This window comes from Gouania willdenowi, chromosome 15, assembly GCF_900634775.1.
Source record: "Gouania willdenowi chromosome 15, fGouWil2.1, whole genome shotgun sequence".
In the NCBI taxonomy this organism is placed as follows: domain Eukaryota; kingdom Metazoa; phylum Chordata; class Actinopteri; order Blenniiformes; family Gobiesocidae; genus Gouania; species Gouania willdenowi.
Window position 1 is genome coordinate 33,767,021 of NC_041058.1, and position 23,345 is coordinate 33,790,365.

General features: G+C 35.1%; 2 protein-coding genes across 2 annotated transcripts in view; one reads left to right on the forward strand and one right to left on the reverse strand.

The window, feature by feature from the left end:
- The window catches only part of cyp17a1 (cytochrome P450, family 17, subfamily A, polypeptide 1), a 17,886-nt gene extending 4,250 nt beyond the window's left edge, over positions 1–13,636 (reverse strand). The window contains exons 1-6 of the mRNA XM_028468342.1: positions 13,292–13,636; positions 6,513–6,651; positions 6,161–6,384; positions 5,727–5,813; positions 3,870–4,088; positions 2,291–2,460 (exon numbers count right to left, since the gene is read on the reverse strand). Coding sequence (XP_028324143.1) covers positions 2,291–2,460; positions 3,870–4,088; positions 5,727–5,813; positions 6,161–6,384; positions 6,513–6,651; positions 13,292–13,606 — 1,154 coding nt within the window. The 5' untranslated portion in view covers positions 13,607–13,636. The remainder of the gene's footprint in view (positions 1–2,290; positions 2,461–3,869; positions 4,089–5,726; positions 5,814–6,160; positions 6,385–6,512; positions 6,652–13,291) is intronic.
- Positions 13,637–15,123: 1,487 nt separating this feature from the next.
- Positions 15,124–18,462, forward strand: borcs7 (BLOC-1 related complex subunit 7). Its single transcript, XM_028469159.1, has 5 exons — positions 15,124–15,275; positions 16,858–16,920; positions 18,105–18,148; positions 18,227–18,247; positions 18,311–18,462. Exons 1-5 carry the CDS (start codon positions 15,144–15,146, stop codon positions 18,360–18,362), a joined length of 312 nt encoding a protein of 103 aa, XP_028324960.1. The 5' UTR covers positions 15,124–15,143; the 3' UTR covers positions 18,363–18,462.
- Positions 18,463–23,345: the final 4,883 nt, after the last annotated feature.

A 23,345-nucleotide genomic window follows, 5' to 3' on the forward strand; every position in this document is an offset into this window, starting at 1 on the left:
ACCCAGAATGTAGACGTATTCAAGAAGTTAACAGCTTTAATTTAGCCTCGCTAAATGAGGAAGTGTAGGACAGTCCTCTGCTGCTGCCGTCTCTCTGTAACAGGGGAGGGGCTGCTGTTTCAGCTCTACAGACAACTTTATACAACTATTACAATATATACAATTCACACATTTACCCGTTTATTTAAAACATACAAATTATTTACTAGATGTGGGAGAAAAAATCGATTCTTAGATGCATCGAGATTCGGAGGTGGACGATTCTGAATCGATTCTTTAATTTCCAGTAATCGAAAATCTAGGCTGTTTAATAGTCTGAACATAAAGGCTGTTGTGGCTAAAAGTTCCTCTGCTAACCAGAGAACAATTGAACAAGTCACAACAAAGCTTCCACCCTCTTCGGAAAAGGTAAAGTGGATTAACAAGTCGATTGCAACATTTATTGCTCTTCTCTACGGTATGTTACTGATACGGCCATCCCAAAGCTTTACAACCAATCAAAACAGAAGTCATAGCATCGCTGCAGAAAGCGGGTAGAATAGCAGTGACGTGATGCGTGGACATCTTTTAACTGCACACTTTATCTCTAATGACTGGAAGCTAATGTCATACGTCATTTGTTTTTGTTTTTCAATTTCAGTTATGTTACAAGAAAGGCTACGACTACCTTTGTTTCAAAAACGTGTACATTTTCAGTTCATACTTCTTCCATTAGTGTAATAAAGGTTAATGAATGGTAATGTATCTCTTTTTTCTAACTTCAATTAATATATATATTTATACAGTGCGTGGACACACAACAGATACAACAGATATTTTGTGAATAAAACATGCATCAAAATACATTAATAATCGATTTAGAATTGAATCTAAGCCCCTTGAATCGTAATTGAATCATGAGGTACCTAAAGTTTCCCACCCCTAATATTTACAGTTATATACAATTTACATATGTACATAAAGAAACAAATACTTGGGGTACTTTTACTTTAATCAACAGATTTAAGGATTAAAAAATCTCCAAAGTTTCCACTGCTCTTTTGTCTTATACTATTTTTTTAATTTTAATTTTATATACTTTATTGATCTCACAATGGAGAAATTCACTAACCATCCCTGGGGAACAGTTGGCAGCCATTTTGCGGCACCTTGGGAGCTCCATGTAAAGAGGTCTATTAGTCTTTTTTCTTTTTAAAGTGGTGCATTTTTTTGTATTGTTCCTCAATTATGACGTAAGTTTCTCTAAACAGTTTCTCTGGAATTGTGATTGGTCTGACGCTGCTAACTCCTCCCCCCTGTCACAGGAGCACACACGTAGCCAGGTGTTTATATCCTGCTTCATAGTACAGCTGAGGGGTATTCCATAAAGCAGGTTATGTTCAAACTCTGAGTATGTTCAGGCTTAAATGAGGGAAACTCTGAGTATCTCATTCCTAAACGCAAGTTATGTTCTTCTCTGGCAACAATATTACATTAAAAATCAACATCAATGATGTGATATCAAGCAGCATTTACTGTCTTTATATCCAGTGTAACAGGTGGACTCTCTATGCAGACATCCTATGCTGCTGACACGTCTCCTCAGACACATTTTATTCATATTATTCACCACTCGTCACGTCACTGAAGCAATAAAGTGATGAAGCGACCAAAAAGTGTGACTTATTACGGGTGATTTAAGCCACTATAATCACTGAAGACTGAACACACCTTTAGAACAGGATCATATTCCTCAAACACCGGCTTATTTCACCATTAGGGTGAATAAATCACTCTGTTCCGTTTGGTTGTCATGGCAATTTGAGTAATCTCTGATCCATTGATGATGGCTTTTTATCGTGCACGTGCAGGTCAGTAACCCAAGGTTTACATACTCAGGGTTGATTAACCCACTTCATACCAGCTGTGATGGAATCAGATACACAGAGTTTATGGATAGACTCAGAGTTTGTTAACCTTCCTTTATGGAATACACCTCTGCTCTCTGACAGACAATGTTTGGTTTGGTGAAGCTAACGGAGAGATATCAGGATATACTGATCCAGCTTTGTAGTACAGGCCCCCAAAAAAACTTAAAAAAACAAAACAACAACAAAACTGACAGGAAATCAACATAAATATACATAAATGACAAGGGAATCTATACAATTACAACCACAACACCCACAAACTCTCTGATTGGTCATTATTCTAAATGTTAATATGAATGTTGATCATGTGACTCTCAGATCACATGTTTGTGGCCCCGCCCCCTTCTCTCTGTGCTATAGGATCAGTGTGAACAGTTTACCGGGTGTCAGTGAGGGCCACATGAGGGATGAGCAGGGGGGCCACAGGGCGTATCCGTAGCACCTCTCTGATGGTGGCCTCCAGGTAGGGCAGGCTGCCTCTGTCACTGAGCTGGGGGGTCCGGTGCCCCCCGATCTTACTGTCCAGCTCCTCCTGGATACGCCTCTGGACCTGAGAGACAGAAACAGCCTCGTTGTAAGAAGGAGGTAATGGTGTAAATAACTTTTTTTATATTTCTATACACCGCCATAATCATGTGATCTTTATAAAGTATCTGATTCAGATTTCTACCACACACATGGATGTTCCCACAGGACGTAGTATTCAGGAGCAGAAGCCCTGGTTCCTTAGGGTTCAGTGGTTCTCAATCTTGGGGTCATGAGACTGGGATTGGGTCACCAGATGCCTTCAAGAGACTAAGAATATGTTTTTGGAACAATTTGAGCCTGTTTTTGATTATTTTTATAATTTTTCTGCGACTACACCAAACTCATCATATTTTAACCTGTTTTCATCACTTTTTCTTTCCATATTTTTGCTCCTTTTAATGTATTTTTGCTACATTACTCCCATTTCTGACACTTCTACATCACATGTTTTTGGCTGCTCTAATTTACAACTTTTACAAATTTTAATTATTATTATTATTTTTCCATTTTACCACCTTTTCCACCATTTTTGGTCACTTTGAACCCATTTTATTAGTGATTAAAACCATGATTTCCATCTTTAAGATGACTATAATTATAGTAAACGTTCCTGTATAACAGTGGATATTATTCAGATGAATAAATAAATGTGATTATCACAGATTCATAGAACAATGGACCATCATTTTACTGACTTTATGGATGAACCCCAAAAATCTCTCCCCTTTATTCCCCCTTATAGATGGTCCTGTCTCCACATGACTGTTCTTCAATGTTCATGTCTGTGTTCAACCACCTTCAGCTACAGTGGGGGTCCCTGCTCTCTGGGACCTTTATTGTGGGGGTCGCTATAGGGGCTGAAAAGGTTGAGAACCTCTGATCTACATGAAAGTTTAAAGCCAAAAAGTTCTGAGAGGGAACCACCTTCAGCTATAGTGGGGGTCCCCTCTCTCTGGGACCTTTATTTTGGGGTTGTTGCTGAACAGGTTAAACTACTGGTGTAAATCACTAACTAATTCCTGTAAATACTGATATTCAATGAACCTCCACAATGTTTTCAGGGCTAACAGTTTCATTTTCATTACATGATGGCAGTCAGTTTTAATCTCTAATTGTTGAAAGAAACTCTCAATTTTTCCAAAATCCTGCAATTTTTCTTAAATTATTCCACATTTCCTCAATATAAACACAAATTGGTCACATAAATGACTGAAATCTGTCACTTATTGCTTTGATATTGTGGGTTTCTAAAACACTTTACATTTTATTTAAACATGAAAGTGAAAACTCTGGCAAAATAATGTTGAAATGTTTTGTTTTTCTCCATGAAATCTGCAACTGACTTGAGATCAGTTTGGCCCCTGAACTAAAATGAGTTTGTGGTCCCTGATTCAGGTGAAATTGAGTAAATGTAGGCGTAGCATGACTCACCTGTGGGTTATGTATGAGGTAGATGATGGCCCATTTTAGCACGGTGGTGGTGGTCTCCACCCCAGCTCCAAAGATGTCTCCTACTGTCATAAGGAGGTGGTCGTCACTGAGGCCCACTGACTCTGCACTGATGTCTGCTGTGTTGTTGTTCTCTGCATTGCGTTTGGCCCTCAGCAGAGCATCCAGCAGGTCCCTCTGAACGTGGTCACTGTAGTCTGCCTGGGAAGGACAGGACGGTGCGTTAGGCAGGTACATTAAAATCAATGAGGGACACATCTTATAATATAAAACTAAATAAGAGTAGACATGCTGGCATGACATCTGTCTGTTTACTTCCACAGGTCATTGTGTCGCCCATTGTGCCCTATTCTGAGCTGAGAGACAATCCCTCAACATTCTGCATCAGACACCAGGCAGACCCCTCAAAGTAAACACACAAATGACTCCAAAAACACACATTATGAGAACAATAAATATGTATTTAAAAAATATACAAACTGACAAGAAAACTACAGTTACTCTAAAAACACACATTATGACAACAAAAATTTAAATATATACAGAAAAATATACAAACGACAACAAAAATACACTAAATGACAAAAATACTCCAAAAACACACATTAAGAAAACAATATATGTACTGTATTTTTTTTTTCATAAAATATACAAAATGACAATACAAATATGTAAAACTACACAAAAAATACACAAAATGACAACAATACTACACAAAATTTCTCCAAAAACACATTATGAAAACAAAAATGGAAAGAATTACAGAAAAATATTCAAACAACAACAAAATACACTAAATGACAACAAAAATACACAAAATTATTCAGAAACAAGTTGAGAACAATTTTTTTTGTAAATTAAGAAAATATAGTAAAAAGATAATAAAAATATATAAAATGACTCCAAACATCACACAGAATGACAGCAGAAATACCCAAAATGAATCTAAATAAACACATTACAATGACAAAAATAAAAAATGACAGAAAAATATACAAAAACAACAAAACTACAAATGCTTCCAAAAACACAAAAAGAAAAGAAAAATGTACAAAAAGACAATGGAAATATGCAAAATTACTCAAAATACACACATTACAAAAACAAAAAAGACAAAATGACAGAAAAATATACAAAATGACTCCATTAAGGCACATTACGACACAATATGACGCCAAAAACACACGTTTTGACTTAAAAAAAAAGACTAAATTATATAAAATGACAGCAAAACTACACAAAATTGCTCCAAAGACACACATTATGACAAAAAAAGAAAAAAATGAAAGAAAGAATATACAAAACAATAAAAAATATGCAATATGACTCCAAAAACACAGAAAATGAAAAAACACACACATAATTACTCCTAATACGCACATTACGAGAAGAAAAATACACATTATTACTCCAAAAACACACATTATGACTTAAAAAATAATAAATATATAAAACAACAACAAAACTACACAAAATCACTCAAGAGAACACATTATGACATCAAAATAGAAAAAAATAACCAAAAAAATACATATAATGACAAGTAAACTACACCAAATTACAATAAAACTACTCAAACTTACTCCAAAGACACACGTTATGACAATAACAATACAAAAAAAGAAAAAATGGCAAAGAAAATGTGCAAAAATGACAAAAAAAAATACAAAATGACATGAAACATATATACAGTAAATGAATCACAAAACACACAAAATAACACTAAAGCACACAAAATGAGAGAAAATACACACAAACACACAAGGATAACAAAGATTGGTGCACCAGTGTATTTTTGAATGTATATAATATATTATAATGTCTATATGAGAATCTCACCTGGTGTTCGTCATATTTCTTCTGTAGGAGTTTGTCTCGGATTGAGACGCAATGTTTCAGCTTACGCAGTTCTGCATTAGGAAAGATCTGTGAGAGACAAACAAGTAGTTATCAATAGAATCTTTTTTTATGATTCCACAGATTTAAACGTGTGAACTGGTGGGACACGTGCAAAAATATACACAAAATCACTACAAACATAAAATAACAACAAAAACACATACAATGTCAGAAAAACACACAAAATGATTCGTAACAAAGGCCCTAAAAGATACACACAAACAAATGAAAAATACATATAGTCATTCCAAAAACAATTAAAAAAAACAACAACACAGATTCATAAATTAACAACAAAAACATGCAAAGTAGCAACAAAAACATACGAAATTACACCTTAAACCATTGTTGTTGTTGTTGTTGTTGTTGTGTACCTGTAACCATGGGAATATGTCCACCAGGCTGTCTTTAGCCACAGTGTCCACGATGCCCTGACTGTAGAGCAGCATGGATTCAAACTCAGGGTCTCCTCTGGAGTAGGAGGAGCTAAAGCAGAGCGAACACACCACGTTGGTGACGGCTCTGGTCAGTTCAGGAGAAACATCCAGGGTGGCTGTTTCACACAGGATGGAGCACAGAGACTGGGCCTCTGCACAGACTGAACACACACACACACACAGAGGAATGTTGATCATGTGATTAAAGCTGCTCATCTCTGACCTAGAACGTGTAAACATGTCAGTGCACTAACACAGTAATAGTTTTCTACGTGTGAAGGACACTCACTGATCTTCTCAATGGAAGCTGAGCCCTGTCCAAACATGCACAGAGCTCCGTGCACTATTTTTCTGTGGAACCTCCACGCTGCACTGTAGTCTCCAAACGCTATGTCTTTACCATCTCTGGTCAACACGTCTGTGGTTACCTTCATCACAGGGTTAGAAGATGACAAACACAAAGAGGTCAGAGGTCATCACTGGTTCATGAAGCCATGATCAGCCGGAGACTGGGTTAGGGTCAATTACAACTGTAACCACGTAATTGATAATGAATTACAATTATGACATACAAATATAATTGTAACTGTAATTTAGAAAATATGTTGCCGTTGTAATCATAATTGAATTGTAATTGAGTTAAGACAATTTACTTTGTAATTGTCAATTACATTTTAATTAAACACAACTTTTCCCACTACCTGTCATTTCTCAAAAGGATTATTTTGTTATTTAAGATTAAATAAATGTAGGAGTACACTGAGTCAGACGTCAACATTAAAAATATTTATACCAATATTTTCATTGATTAGAAGCCTAACAAGGTACAGTAACCAAGAGATTATAGATTATAGATAATATAGTGCATTTTACAGCTGATTTAAGTCATGGGTCAAACTGACCCGTTAGCATTAGAGATGCTAACAGGAAGTTAACACAAGAGGAAAGTTACATTTAATAAGGCTTATATATTTCAAGCTCAGTATGTATAATTAAATGTAAATAATTGTAACTTAAGTAATTGGGAACGTAATTGTAATTAATTTTAGTTAATGAAAAATAATCATATGTTAAATGTGATCACTATAAGTGTAATTGAATTGTAATTGAACATGGATACTTGAAGACATAATTGTAACCAAAAATTCTGATTGACCCCCACCCTGCTTCATACCCACTGTTCTAGTTTATACTCACTGTTCTAGTTTATACTCACTGTTCTAGTTTATACTCACTGTTCTAGTTTATACTCACTGTTCTAGTTTATACTCACTGTTCTAATTCACACTCACTGTTCTAGTGTATACCTACTGTTCTAGTTTATACTCACTGTTCTGCTTCATACTCACTGTTCTAGTTTATACTCACTGTTCTAGTGTATACCTACTGTTCTAGTTTATACTCACTGTTCTGCTTCATACTCACTGTTCTAGTTTATACTCACTGTTCTAGTTTATACTCACTGTTCTAGTTTATACTCACTGTTCTGCTTCATACTCACTGTTCTAGTTTATACTCACTGTTCTAGTTTATACTCACTGTTCTAGTTTATACTCACTGTTCTGCTTCATACTCACTGTTCTAGTGTATACCTACTGTTCTAGTTTATACTCACTGTTCTAGTTTATACTCACTGTTCTAGTTTATACTCACTGTTCTGCTTCATACTCACTGTTCTAGTGTATACCTACTGTTCTAGTTTATACTCACTGTTCTAGTTTATACTCACTGTTCTAGTGTATACCTACTGTTCTAGTTTATACTCACTGTTCTAGTTTATACTCGCTGTTCTGCTTCATACTCACTGTTCTAGTTTATACTCACTGTTCTAGTTTATACTCACTGTTCTAGTTTATACTCACTGTTCTGCTTCATACTCACTGTTCTAGTTTATACTCACTGTTCTAGTTTATACTCACTGTTCTAGTTTATACTCACTGTTCTGCTTCATACTCACTGTTCTAGTTTATACTCACTGTTCTAGTTTATACTCACTGTTCTAGTTTATACTCACTGTTCTGCTTCATACTCACTGTTCTAGTTTATACTCACTGTTCTAGTTTATACTCACTGTTCTAGTTTATACTCACTGTTCTGCTTCATACCCACTGTTCTAGTTCATACTCACTGTTCTAGTTTATACTCACTGTTCTAGTTTATACTCACTGTTCTGCTTCATACTCACTGTTCTAGTTTATACTCACTGTTCTGCTTCATACTCACTGTTCTAGTGTATACCTACTGTTCTAGTTTATACTCACTGTTCTAGTTTATACTCACTGTTCTAGTTCATACTCACTGTTCTAGTTTATACTCACTGTTCTTGTTTATACTCACTGTTCTGCTTCATACCCACTGTTCTAGTTCATACTCACTGTTCTAGTTTATACTCACTGTTCTAGTTCATACTCACTGTTCTAGTTTATACTCACTGTTCTTGTTTATACTCACTGTTCTGCTTCATACCCACTGTTCTAGTTTATACTCACTGTTCTAGTTTATACTCACTGTTCTAGTTCATACTCACTGTTCTAGTTTATACTCACTGTTCTTGTTTATACTCACTGTTCTGCTTCATACTCACTGTTCTAGTTTATACTCACTGTTCTAGTTTATACTCACTTTTCTAATTTATACTCACTGTTCTAGTTCATACTCACTGTTCTAGTTTATACCCACTGTTCTAGTTCATACTCACTGTTCTAGTTTATACTCACTGTTCTAGTTTATACTCACTGTTCTAGTTTATACCCACTGTTCTAGTTTATACTCACTGTTCTAGTTTATACTCACTGTTCTAGTTCATACTCACTGTTCTAGTTCATACTCACTGTTCTAGTTTATACTCACTGTTCTGCTTCATACTCACTGTTCTAGTTTATACTCACTGTTCTAGTTTATACTCACTGTTCTAGTTTATACCCACTGTTCTAGTTTATACTCACTGTTCTAGTTTATACTCACTGTTCTAGTTTATACTCACTGTTCTAGTTTATACCCACTGTTCTAGTTTATACTCACTGTTCTAGTTTATACTCACTTTTCTGCTTCATACTCACTGTTCTAGTTTATACTCACTGTTCTAGTTTATACTCACTGTTCTAGTTCATACTCACTGTTCTAGTTTATACTCACTGTTCTAGTTTATACTCACTGTTCTAGTTCATACTCACTGTTCTAGTTTATACCCACTGTTCTTGTTTATACTCACTGTTCTAGTTTATACTCACTGTTCTGCTTCATACTCACTGTTCTAGTTCATACTCACTGTTCTAGTTCATACTCACTGTTCTAGTTTATACTCACTGTTCTAGTTTATACTCACTGTTCTAGTTCATACTCACTGTTCTAGTTTATACTCACTGTTCTAGTTTATACTCACTGTTCTAGTTCATACTCACTGTTCTAGTTTATACTCACTGTTCTGCTTAATACTCACTGTTCTAGTTCATACTCACTGTTCTAGTTCATACTCACTGTTCTAGTTTATACTCACTGTTCTAGTTCATACTCACTGTTCTAGTTTATACTCACTGTTCTAGTTTATACTCACTGTTCTAGTTCACACTCACTGTTCTAGTTTATACTCACTGTTCTAGTTCATACTCACTGTTCTAGTTTATACTCACTGTTCTAGTTCACACTCACTGTTCTAGTTTATACTCACTGTTCTAGTTTATACTCACTGTTCTAGTTTATACTCACTGTTCTAGTTTATACTCACTGTTCTAGTTTATACTCACTGTTCTAGTTTATACACACTGTTCTAGTTTATACTCACTGTTCTAGTTTATACTCACTGTTCTAGTTTATACTCACTGTTCTAATTCACACTCACTGTTCTAGTGTATACCTACTGTTCTAGTTTATACTCACTGTTCTGCTTCATACTCACTGTTCTAGTTTATACTCACTGTTCTAGTGTATACCTACTGTTCTAGTTTATACTCACTGTTCTGCTTCATACTCACTGTTCTAGTTTATACTCACTGTTCTAGTTTATACTCACTGTTCTAGTTTATACTCACTGTTCTGCTTCATACTCACTGTTCTAGTTTATACTCACTGTTCTAGTTTATACTCACTGTTCTGCTTCATACTCACTGTTCTAGTGTATACCTACTGTTCTAGTTTATACTCACTGTTCTAGTTTATACTCACTGTTCTAGTTTATACTCACTGTTCTGCTTCATACTCACTGTTCTAGTGTATACCTACTGTTCTAGTTTATACTCACTGTTCTAGTTTATACTCACTGTTCTAGTGTATACCTACTGTTCTAGTTTATACTCACTGTTCTAGTTTATACTCGCTGTTCTGCTTCATACTCACTGTTCTAGTTTATACTCACTGTTCTAGTTTATACTCACTGTTCTAGTTTATACTCACTGTTCTGCTTCATACTCACTGTTCTAGTTTATACTCACTGTTCTAGTTTATACTCACTGTTCTAGTTTATACTCACTGTTCTGCTTCATACTCACTGTTCTAGTTTATACTCACTGTTCTAGTTTATACTCACTGTTCTAGTTTATACTCACTGTTCTAGTTTATACTCACTGTTCTAGTTTATACTCACTGTTCTGCTTCATACTCACTGTTCTAGTTTATACTCACTGTTCTAGTTTATACTCACTGTTCTAGTTTATACTCACTGTTCTGCTTCATACCCACTGTTCTAGTTCATACTCACTGTTCTAGTTTATACTCACTGTTCTAGTTTATACTCACTGTTCTGCTTCATACTCACTGTTCTAGTTTATACTCACTGTTCTGCTTCATACTCACTGTTCTAGTGTATACCTACTGTTCTAGTTTATACTCACTGTTCTAGTTTATACTCACTGTTCTAGTTCATACTCACTGTTCTAGTTTATACTCACTGTTCTTGTTTATACTCACTGTTCTGCTTCATACCCACTGTTCTAGTTCATACTCACTGTTCTAGTTTATACTCACTGTTCTAGTTCATACTCACTGTTCTAGTTTATACTCACTGTTCTTGTTTATACTCACTGTTCTGCTTCATACCCACTGTTCTAGTTTATACTCACTGTTCTAGTTTATACTCACTGTTCTAGTTCATACTCACTGTTCTAGTTTATACTCACTGTTCTTGTTTATACTCACTGTTCTGCTTCATACTCACTGTTCTAGTTTATACTCACTGTTCTAGTTTATACTCACTTTTCTAATTTATACTCACTGTTCTAGTTCATACTCACTGTTCTAGTTTATACCCACTGTTCTAGTTCATACTCACTGTTCTAGTTTATACTCACTGTTCTAGTTTATACTCACTGTTCTAGTTTATACCCACTGTTCTAGTTTATACTCACTGTTCTAGTTTATACTCACTGTTCTAGTTCATACTCACTGTTCTAGTTCATACTCACTGTTCTAGTTTATACTCACTGTTCTGCTTCATACTCACTGTTCTAGTTTATACTCACTGTTCTAGTTTATACTCACTGTTCTAGTTTATACCCACTGTTCTAGTTTATACTCACTGTTCTAGTTTATACTCACTGTTCTAGTTTATACTCACTGTTCTAGTTTATACCCACTGTTCTAGTTTATACTCACTGTTCTAGTTTATACTCACTTTTCTGCTTCATACTCACTGTTCTAGTTTATACTCACTGTTCTAGTTTATACTCACTGTTCTAGTTCATACTCACTGTTCTAGTTTATACTCACTGTTCTAGTTTATACTCACTGTTCTAGTTCATACTCACTGTTCTAGTTTATACTCACTGTTCTAGTTTATACTCACTGTTCTGCTTCATACTCACTGTTCTAGTTCATACTCACTGTTCTAGTTCATACTCACTGTTCTAGTTTATACTCACTGTTCTAGTTTATACTCACTGTTCTAGTTCATACTCACTGTTCTAGTTTATACTCACTGTTCTAGTTTATACTCACTGTTCTAGTTCATACTCACTGTTCTAGTTTATACTCACTGTTCTGCTTAATACTCACTGTTCTAGTTCATACTCACTGTTCTAGTTCATACTCACTGTTCTAGTTTATACTCACTGTTCTAGTTCATACTCACTGTTCTAGTTTATACTCACTGTTCTAGTTTATACTCACTGTTCTAGTTCACACTCACTGTTCTAGTTTATACTCACTGTTCTAGTTCATACTCACTGTTCTAGTTTATACTCACTGTTCTAGTTCACACTCACTGTTCTAGTTTATACTCACTGTTCTAGTTTATACTCACTGTTCTAGTTTATACTCACTGTTCTAGTTCATACTCACTGTTCTAGTTCATACTCACTGTTCTAGTTCATACTCACTGTTCTAGTTTATACTCACTGTTCTAGTTCATACTCACTGTTCTAGTTTATACTCACTGTTCTAGTTTATACTCACTGTTCTAGTTTATACTCACTGTTCTAGTTTATACTCACTGTTCTAGCTCATACTCATTGTTCTAGTTCATACTCACTGTTCTAGTTTATACTCACTGTTCTAGTTTATACTCACTGTTCTAGTTCATACTCACTGTTCTAGTTTATACTCACTGTTCTGCTTCATACTCACTGTTCTAGTTTATACTCACTGTTCTAGTTTATACTCACTGTTCTAGTTCATACTCACTGTTCTAGTTTATACTCACTGTTCTAGTTTATACTCACTGTTCTAGTTCATACTCACTGTTCTAGTTTATACCCACTGTTCTTGTTTATACTCACTGTTCTAGTTCATACTCACTGTTCTGCTTCATACTCACTGTTCTAGTTTATACTCACTGTTCTAGTTTATACTCACTGTTCTAGTTCATAGTCACTGTTCTAGTTTATACTCACTGTTCTGCTTCATACTCACTGTTCTAGTTCATACTCACTGTTCTAGTTCATACTCACTGTTCTAGTTTATACTCACTGTTCTAGTTCATACTCACTGTTCTAGTTTATACTCACTGTTCTAGTTTATACTCACTGTTCTAGTTTATACTCACTGTTCTAGTTCATACTCACTGTTCTAGTTTATACTCACTGTTCTAGTTTATACTCACTGTTCTGCTTCATACTCACTGTTCTAGTTCATACTCACTGTTCTGGGTCGTCCTGCAAACGTCTTCCCTTTCTTCAGCAGCACCTCTTTAGCTTCCACGTAGCGGTTGACAATAATGACGCTGTGGTTTCCCATCATTAGCGAGTACGTGTGTCCATACTTCTTCTGTAGTTGTGTGAAGAGCACATGTGGAGGGAAAGGGCTCTGTAGACTCAATAGACTTCCAATGACTGGGAGCACTGGGAGGCTGGGAGGTTCCTGCTGGCAGGATGCAGATTTCCTCAGCTTCTGCTGCCACGTAAACCAAATCAAGCCCGTGACCAAAAACCAGCACGCGCAGAACATCCAAGCCATGTCTGCTGGGACAGACTGAAGGACCTGAAGGACATGCATCCCTAAGGCGGGCCCTGAAGGCTTCGTGCTGCTTTTATGGAACAACTTCAATGCCAAATCCTTGACTCAGCGCCAATCAGTGCTAGATAAGATGCTGTTGGACTCACAGACTGATTTAAGCTTTTCAGACGATGACAGAGAGAGAAAAAAAAGATGGTTCTGTGGCAGTGGTTCTCAACCTTTGGGTCAGGACCCCAGTTGGGATCACGAGACACTGGGAGGGGGTTGCCAGGTACCTTCAACAGACTATTGATATTTTTTTGAAGAATTTGAGCCTATTTTCATCACTTTTTCTTTCCATATTTTTGCTCCTTTTAATGTATTTTTACTCCCATTTCTGACACTTCTTCATCATATTTCAATGCTTTTTCTGAACATTGTTTTCATTTTCTAGACATATTCAGCACTTATAAACCCTTTCCACCACTTTTCCACCTAACGTCACATATGTTGACCCATTATTGTCACTTTTAACTTGTTTTCACCATTTTTCATGCTTATTTTTTTGCCAATTTAACCACATTTGCGATATGTCATGCTCTTTATTTGCCAGTTTGAACTAATTGTTCCAAACCTTTTTCTACCACTTGTAAGCCAATATTAACACTTTGAACCCTTTTTACAACTTTTTCTGTCAGTTTTTGGACACTCTAGTTTGCAACTTGTTCTCGTTTGTGTGTTTTTGTTTGGTGTGTTTGATTCAATTCAATTCAACTTTATTTATATAGTGCTAATTACAACAAAAGTTCCCTCATAGTGCTTTCAAAATATAATATTCGTAATAAATGGAAAAAAACCCAAAAATCCACATGAACAAGCGTCAGCCACAGTGGGAAGAAACAACTCAACAGGTTTATTCTTGTTTTGTTTGTTTTTGAAGCCATTTTGCGTGTTATTGTTTGCTTTGTATATTTTTCCTTCATGCTTTATATTTTTATTGTTTTGTGTGTGTTTTTTAAGTCATTTTTAATATTTGTCGTTTTGTATATTTTTTCCGTCATTCTGTATGCTTTTGTTTATTTGTGTTAAGAGTCATTTTGTGTGTTTTCGGAGTCATTTTTGTGTATTTTTGTCGTTTTGTGTATTTTTAATGTTTTGTGTGTCATTTTTGCAAATTTTTGCTCTTGTTTTATACATTTTTCCATTATTATTTGTAGTCATCTTGTGGGTTTTTGAGTAGTTTTGTTGTCTTTTTGTGCATTTTTCTGTAGTATTGTGTGTATTGGAGCTGTTTTTTGTGTGTCCCTGTTTGGGGGCCACACACACTGAGGTGACGTAAACTCTCTCTCTCTCTTTAACATTGTAATGTATAAAGTGTTTTATTTTTAAATCAACCAGGGTGAAACTGTTCAAGTGTTTGTGTAAACTTTAGTACTAAATGTCATATATTGATGAAGTTTATGCTTCATTCTGCGTGTTAAACCTGAGTGATGGAGACGTGTTGCCGTTGCCGTGTATTTTGACCCTCCTGACGTACCGTCGTTCACTTAAAGTTAAAATGGCGTCACCGGAATCACAACCTAGGTTCGGTCATTCCGTTAAATGTTTACTATCAGAGAAAGTAGGATCATGTAGTGTGGACACCATAGCATTAACCCGCCAGGTACTGAAGGGGTCCCGGAGCCAGGAGGTAAAACTCTTTTCATTGCGACACTGGTGTTATAATGGTTCTACTGGTGTTATAATGGTTCTACTGGTGTTATGATGGTTCTACTGGTGTTATGATGGTTCTACTGGTGTTATGATGGTTCTACTGGTGTTATGATGAATCTACTGGTGTTATGATGAATCTACTGGTGTTATGATGGTTCTACTGGTGTTACGATGGTTCTACTGGTGTTATGATGGTTCTACTGGTGTTATGATGAATCTACTGGTGTTATGATGGTTCTACTGGTGTTATGATGGTTCTACTGGTGTTACGATGGTTCTACTGGTGTTATGATGGTTCTACTGGTGTTATGATGAATCTACTGGTGTTATGATGGTTCTACTGGTGTTATGATGGTTCTACTGGTGTTACGATGGTTCTACTGGTGTTATAATGGTTCTACTGGTGTTACGATGGTTCTACTGGTGTTATAATGGTTCTACTGGTGTTACGATGGTTCTACTGGTGTTATGATGTTCTACTGGTGTTATGATGGTTCTACTGGTGTTATGATGGTTCTACTGGTGTTATGATGGTTCTACTGGTGTTATGATGGTTCTACTGGTGTTACTATGAATCTACTGGTGTTATGATGGTTCTACTGGTGTTATGATGAATCTACTGGTGTTACGATGGTTCTACTGGTGTTACGATGGTTCTACTGGTGTTACGATGGTTCTACTGGTGTTACGATGGTTCTACTGGTGTTATGAATGGTTCTACTGGTGTTACGATGGTTCTACTGGTGTTACGATGGTTCTACTGGTGTTACGATGGTTCTACTGGTGTTACGATGGATCTACTGGTGTTATGATGAATCTACTGGTGTTATGATGGATCTACTGGTGTTATGATGGATCTACTGGTGTTATGATGGTTCTACTGGTGTTACGATGGATCTACTGGTGTTACGATGGATCTACTGGTGTTATGATGGTTCTACTGGTGTTATGATGGATCTACTGGTGTTATGATGAATCTACTGGTGTTATGATGGTTCTACTGGTGTTATGATGGTTCTACTGGTGTTATGATGAAGTAGTCTGATAATTAGTTATGTGTATTTGTGACTTTGTGTATTTTTATTCTCTTTTTGTGTGTTTATTTTGTTGTTTTGTGTGTTTTTGTTGTCAATAATTAGTTTGGAGTGTCATGTATTTCCATTTTTTGGAGCTGGTTTGTGTGTTTTTAGAGTCCTTTAGTGTGTTTTTTGTTGTAATTTTGTTGTTTTGAGTGTTATGAGTCATTTGTGTATTTTTGTTGTCGTTTTGTAAGTGTTTTTTGTCGACTTCTTTGTTTTTTGAGTAACTTTGTGGTTCAAATTTTATCACAGTGAAGACACAAACATGTCATTATATTTGATCTGAGGGTCACATGATCAACATTCATGTCAACATTTAGATTAACACAGGAAACAACAATGGGCGTTGAGTATTGAACACTATTGATTGGTTGACACAATCATGTGAGTGTGTATTTATTTAAGTTCCTGTTGTTTAGTTGTAATATGACGCATAGAATGAGGTGATCATTGCTTTACCAGATTCAACGTCTCTTCCAGCTTTTAAGTCAAGCTGCCAGAAACATGGTGATTCAGGAGGACGCCATCCTTCACTCAGAGGATGTGAGTGTGTCAGCAAGCAGCAAACAGATTTTTACATTGTTTTTAATTATTTTCATCTCATTTAAAAAGCGCGAAAAACTTGCTTTGTTTTTAAATATCTGCACTTGTGAATAAATATTTTTGCCAAAATTACCATTGAGTTATCCAACGAATTTTTGATTTTATTCTTTTTTTTTCAAATCAAACTTAATGTGAGCAAACTAATCCGTGTACTGTTTGTTCGTTGGTTATTCTGTTTTAAAACCAAATCAAAATAACAAATAAATGGTGTGGATAGTTTGTTTTACTGACATAAACCCAAACAGAAAAATGAAAAACCAGAAAAGCAGCATTTTTCTGTTTTAAAATTAAAATAATAATGGCAAAATCTTATTCTGTTTGTGACATATATGGATATTTACGAGAAAATTAGAGCGAGAACGTCAGATTTTGTCAGAGCAAACAGTGTTACGGTCCAAATAGTATCCAAATAAACTGGTGACTGACTATCAACTTTGAGGAACAATAGATGTTAAAACTTCTATGATTTGACACTTTTGCAAAAACAATTTCAGCTTCTTTGCGGTCATTAAAAATATATTTATTTTGCACGCTATAAATACCGCTAGCCACTAACGGCAGCCGTCAACACATATCGTCACAAAAAAAGAGGAGCTCCAGTAGATTCATTACACCACCTCTGGTTCCTTTAATCACATAATATACGTATACATAATATATATATATATATATATATGTTGAACGTAACATCCATTTTTGTTTTGTTTTGATTTATTTACGTATTATTAACATTTCAATTCACCAGTTCATCAGTAATGTGACTTATACGTCCGCCCCCCTGTGTGTCCCCTCAGTGTGGTGAGATTAAAACATGAAGCTCTCGTCCATAGTTTCCCGTAAATATCCAAATATTTGGTTTTTAAGTTAGTAAAACGAAATAACCACAGTTTATTTGTTATTTTGATTTGGTTTTAAAACAGAATAACCAAACAAAAAAAGAGTACACGGATAGATTCAAACTCAAGAGATGTAAAACCAGAATCCTGATCCTGAAACGCAGTCGGGGGATGAAATCAAAAATATTTTATTGTTCTCATTGCTCACGTATAGAATGAAGTCAAACTGCTGCTTGTTTGGTGTGTTCATGTACGACTCCATCTTTAATCCTTATTCCTGTCTTTCAGAGCTTAAGAAAGATGTCTATCATCACCACACACCTGCAGTATCAGTGAGTATTTACTGTGTGCGTGTGCGTGTATATCAAGGCTGAAAACAAATGCTGACCAAGTTTTTCTGTGTGTTTCAGACAGGAGGCCATTCAGAAGAAGTAAGTGTAAAATGGTGTTGATCATAAACAGTAGAGCTCTAAAATGTCACGTTCATATTCCAGTGTGGAACACTCCAAAAACCTCCAGGACCAACTGTTCCACCTGCTCAAGTGATCCGAGACCATCTTTTCCTACAATCTGGACTTTTTTTTTCTGATTTCTGTGAAATTTATGAGTTTATAATGAGCTACATTAAATAATTTCTTGTCATATATTTTCTGACTCATCATTTAAAACCATGCAAAACAAAGCAATAGTAAGAAGTAACAGTTCCGGTCAAAGCATTGCGTATATATTTTTATTTTTTCTGCGAGTGTGAGGAAGTGATCAGTGTGGAATAAACGACACAATATCTCACAGGAAATGTGACACAGACACAAAAAGGAAAGTTTCTATTTTCAGAAAATATTTTGTGTGTTTACATCTTATTATAATCCTTCATATGTTGTGAGTTTAAGCAACGTAAACTCTCTCGTATTGACACTGTTGGTAAAATTTGGTGCATTGCATTGTGGGATGTGAAGTCCAGTAGACCAATTGGGATCGCGTGACACTGGGAGAGGCCCGCCAGATGCCTTCAAGAAACTCAGAATATTTTCTGAACAATTTGAGCCCTTTTATGCTTATTTTTACCATTTTTTTTCTGCAACTACACCAAACTCACCATATTTTAACCTATTTTCATCACTTTTTCTTTCCATATTTTTGCTCCTTTTAATTCATTTTTACTATATTACTCCCATTTCTGACACTTTTCCATCACATTTAAATGTCTTTTCTACACATTTGTCTACTGCGCATCTTCAGTACCGTATTTTTCGGATTATAAGGCGCACCGGTTTGTTATTATTATTATTATTATTAAGACGCATTAAGCGAAATAAAATAGATAAGTCAAACTTTATTGTTCAGGTTTAACACATAGAATACAGAACAATACACTCACTTTTTCAGTTCAATATGTTGAAGCACAGTAGTTAATTTCATACATAAGGCGCACCTGTTTATAAGACGCACTGTCAATTTTTGAGAAAATTAAAGGATTTTGAGTCCGCCTTATAGTCCGAAAAATACGGTACTTATAAACCCTTTCAATCACTTTTATACCTAATGTTGACCCATTAAACCTCTTTTCACCATATTTCATGATTATTTTTGCCAATTTAAACACATTCAGGATTTGTCATGCCCATTATTTGCCAAATTAAACCATTTGTGCCTGCTTTTTAAATTACATTTCCCCAATTCCTGTTCTCGTCATTTCTGCCACTTTCCTGGATAACAGTGGATATTATTCAGATGAATAAATAAATGTGGTTATCACAGATTCATAGAACAATGGACCATCATTTTACTGACTTTATGGATGGACCCCAAAAATCTCTCCCCTTTATTCCCCCTTATAGATGGTCCTGTCTCCACATGACTGTTCTTCAATGTTCATGTCTGTGTTCAACCACCTTCAGCTTCAGTGGGGGTCCCTGCTCTATGGAACCTTTAATGTGGGGGTCACTATAGGGCTGAAAAGGTTGAGAACCACTGCTTTAGATGAATAGATAGAAGTGTTTTTAACTTCATTCTTACTGTGATTGTAGGAACAATTCATTTAAACTGGAAACATAATTGTCATGACAAATCATGAATGTGGTTAAATTGGCAAGAAATAAGCATGAAATATGGTGAAAAGAGGTTAAAAGTGACAATAATGGGTCAAAATATGTGACATTCGGTAAAATAAGTGATGAAAATGCATTAATAGGAGCAAAAATATGGCAAGAAAAAGTGATGAAAATAGGTTAAAATAGTTGTTAAAAAAAAAAGAGCAAAAGAGGCTCGATTTGTTAAAAACATATTCTTAGTTTCTTGAAGGCATCTGGCGACCCCCTCACAAATAGGCTCATGACCCCAAGATTCAGAACCCCTACATTATAGAACCTATGCTATTTTCATTTTGTAAAGCTCCCTGAAAATTGGGAACAGGCTACCACATTTTAAATGTGTTTATTTCTGTATAATAAATAATAAACCCTCTCCTTATTAATGAGCAGACTTGTAAAACAATGAGATTTGGAAAAACGCTGTTTAATTTTGAAGAACATGTGTTTTTATTATGGTTTTAAAGTTGCTGCTAACACAGGCTTTGAAGTCTCATGCTTGCACATCAAAGCAAAACATTTGGTGTTGGTTTGATGTCGTAGAGGACGTCAGCCACTCATCAACTGCCATAAATTATGACGAAGGCCAAAAGAAGCCACTTATCTGAAGGCCACACAGCTGCTTGGCCTCCATGGTTCCCTTGAGTCTGCACGTGTTTTAACATGTATCCTATGATCCTACATGCTATTGTTCATGTTTCTGTTCATCCAAAGACATTTTCCACTGGGCTCAAAGTGTGTGTACTGAGACCCTGCAGGAAGGTTTGCACATAATAATGATAATCATTTAAAAAACCAAATCAGGGACAAAAAGATTGTGACTAAATTGAATTTAAAATGTTCAAATAATTTCTAAAGGAGTCACTGCTGCAGAAAAAATACACGTGCAATACCTTTACCTATTTGATTTATCTATTATTGTTATATTGTTAATATGATTTTTTTCTCTTTTATGTAAAATGACTTGAATTAGTGGAAAACTTTTCTATGTTTAATTTCAGCATCTATGGCAGAGAAGGGCTGCTTTAATCACAGGGGGCGGGGCCACAAACGTGACTGTATCTGATCTGATGGGCACATGATCAGCATTTATGTCAGCATTAGAATAATGACCGATCAGAGCATTAACATTCATGATATGCATGTGTATTTCTGTTCATTTTGTGTATTTTTCTCTCAGTTTATGTGTTTTTGTTTTGTTGATTTTTCTATTTTTGTGTGTATTTGTAGTCGTCTTGGTGCTTTTGTTCTCCCTTTGTATATTTTTGTCTTTCTTTTATCTATCATTTCGAGTGCATTTGGGTTAATTTTGTAATTTATTTCTCTCATTTTATGTGTTTTAGTTGTTTGGTATATTTTTCAATGTATTGTATTTTTGAAGTCGTTTTTGTGTATTTTTATTGTCGTTTTTAATGCTTGGTGACATTTTTTGCACTTTTAATTTTATGTGTTTTGTTATTTTTAGATGTATTTTTGTATTTTTATGTATATTTGTAATCATCTTTGTGCTTTTTTTCTCCTTTTGTATATTTTTATTTTATTGTCATTTTGAGTGTATTTGAGTTTATTTTGTGAATTATTCACTGATTTAATGTGTTTTTGTTGTTTTGTATATTTTTCAATTTATTGTATTTTATAGTCATTTTTGTTTTCATTTTGTGTATTTTTCTCTTATTTCATGTGCTTTGTTGTTGTTTTATGTGTTTTTGTATTTTTTTGTTGTCATTTTGTGTGTTTGGGGTTGTTTAGTTCATTTTTCTCTTATTTAATGTGATTTGTTTTTTATGTGTTTTTAGAGTCATTTTGTGCATTTCTTTTGTCACTTTTTCATTGCATTATTCTTTCACTCTACACATAGTGGTGGTAAGCTACTGTTGTAGCCACAGCTGCCCTGGGGCAGACTGATGGAAGCGAATCTGTCGTCATGCGCCATCGGCCCCTCTGACCACCACCAACACTCACTCCACATTTATAGGCAGTGTGGGTGAAGTGCCTTGCCCAAGGACACAGTGACAGACACCATTAAAGCGACTGTTCATTTGTCTTCAACAATAATTACATTTTCACTCCATAAGTAAAAATCTGTTGTTTAAAATTTTCATTTTTGAAATGACTCTAATTTGTTCACGAGAGCAAAATTCAAAATGCTGTAAAACATATTGTTTTTAACCTAGTGCTAATGCTAGGTTAGTGTTATTGTTAGCTACTAGGCTAATATTAATGTTAGTTTAGTGCTAATGCTAGGTTAGTGTTATTGTTAGCTACTAGGCTAATATTAATGTTAGTTTAGTGCTAATGCTAGGTTAGTGTTATTGTTAGCTACTAGACTAATATTAATGTTAGTTTAGTGCTAATGCTAGGTTAATGTTATTGTTAGCTACTAGGCTAATATTAATGTTAGTTTAGTGCTAATGCTAGGTTAGTGTTATTGTTAGCTACTAGGCTAATATTAATGTTAGTTTAGTGCTAATGCTAGGTTAATGTTATTGTTAGCTACTAGGCTAATATTAATGTTAGTTTAGTGCTAATGCTAGGTTAATGTTATTGTTAGCTACTAGGCTAATATTAATGTTAGTTTAGTGCTAAAGCTAGGTTAATGTTATTGTTAGCTACTAGGCTAATATTAATGTTAGTTTAGTGCTAATGCTAGGTTAATGTTATTGTTAGCTACTAGGCTAATATTAATGTTAGTTTAGTGCTAATGCTAGGCTAATATTAATGTTAGTTTAGTGCTAATGCTAGGTAATGCTATTGCTACTGTCACACCTAATCTTTACACGGATCGTATTCTTTCAGATCCTTTCAACGTACGCGTGTTTGCGACAGAGCTGCTGGAACGTGATATTTGGATGTAAACCGACCATACACGTAACGTTTGTTAATATTTTCATAGTACACATTCAAATATGTGACTGTTTTGTGGTGTTTTTAATTAATAATAAAAATTTAAAAAATGGATAAAACGCAATACACAACATTGACATTCAAAAACCAAACAGAAAATAAGATAAAAACCAAAATAAATCAGAATTCACTCAAAACATACATTTCTAACATTTTTTTGAAATAGCAGGGTTTCAAAATTTTAATTAATAAACGATGGAGACGCGTTGCGCGCATGTGTTGAGAGGATCTGAAAGGATTGGGTATTGACAGTTAGGTTAATACTAGGTTAGTGCGAATGCTAGGTTTACTCTAAAACTAGCTAATGCAATGCTCATGGTAATGTTAGGTTAATGCTAATGCTAATGCCAATGCAATGCTAATGGTAATTCTAGGTTAATGCTAATGCTAGTTAATGTTAATGCTATTGCTATTGCTAATGCTCGTTAATGTTAATGTTTATGCTGTTGCTAATGCTAGTTAATGCTAAGCTAATGCAGTACGATGTGGGCAAACACCTGCATCATCACTTGCATTTTCTTAAAGAAATGCAAATATT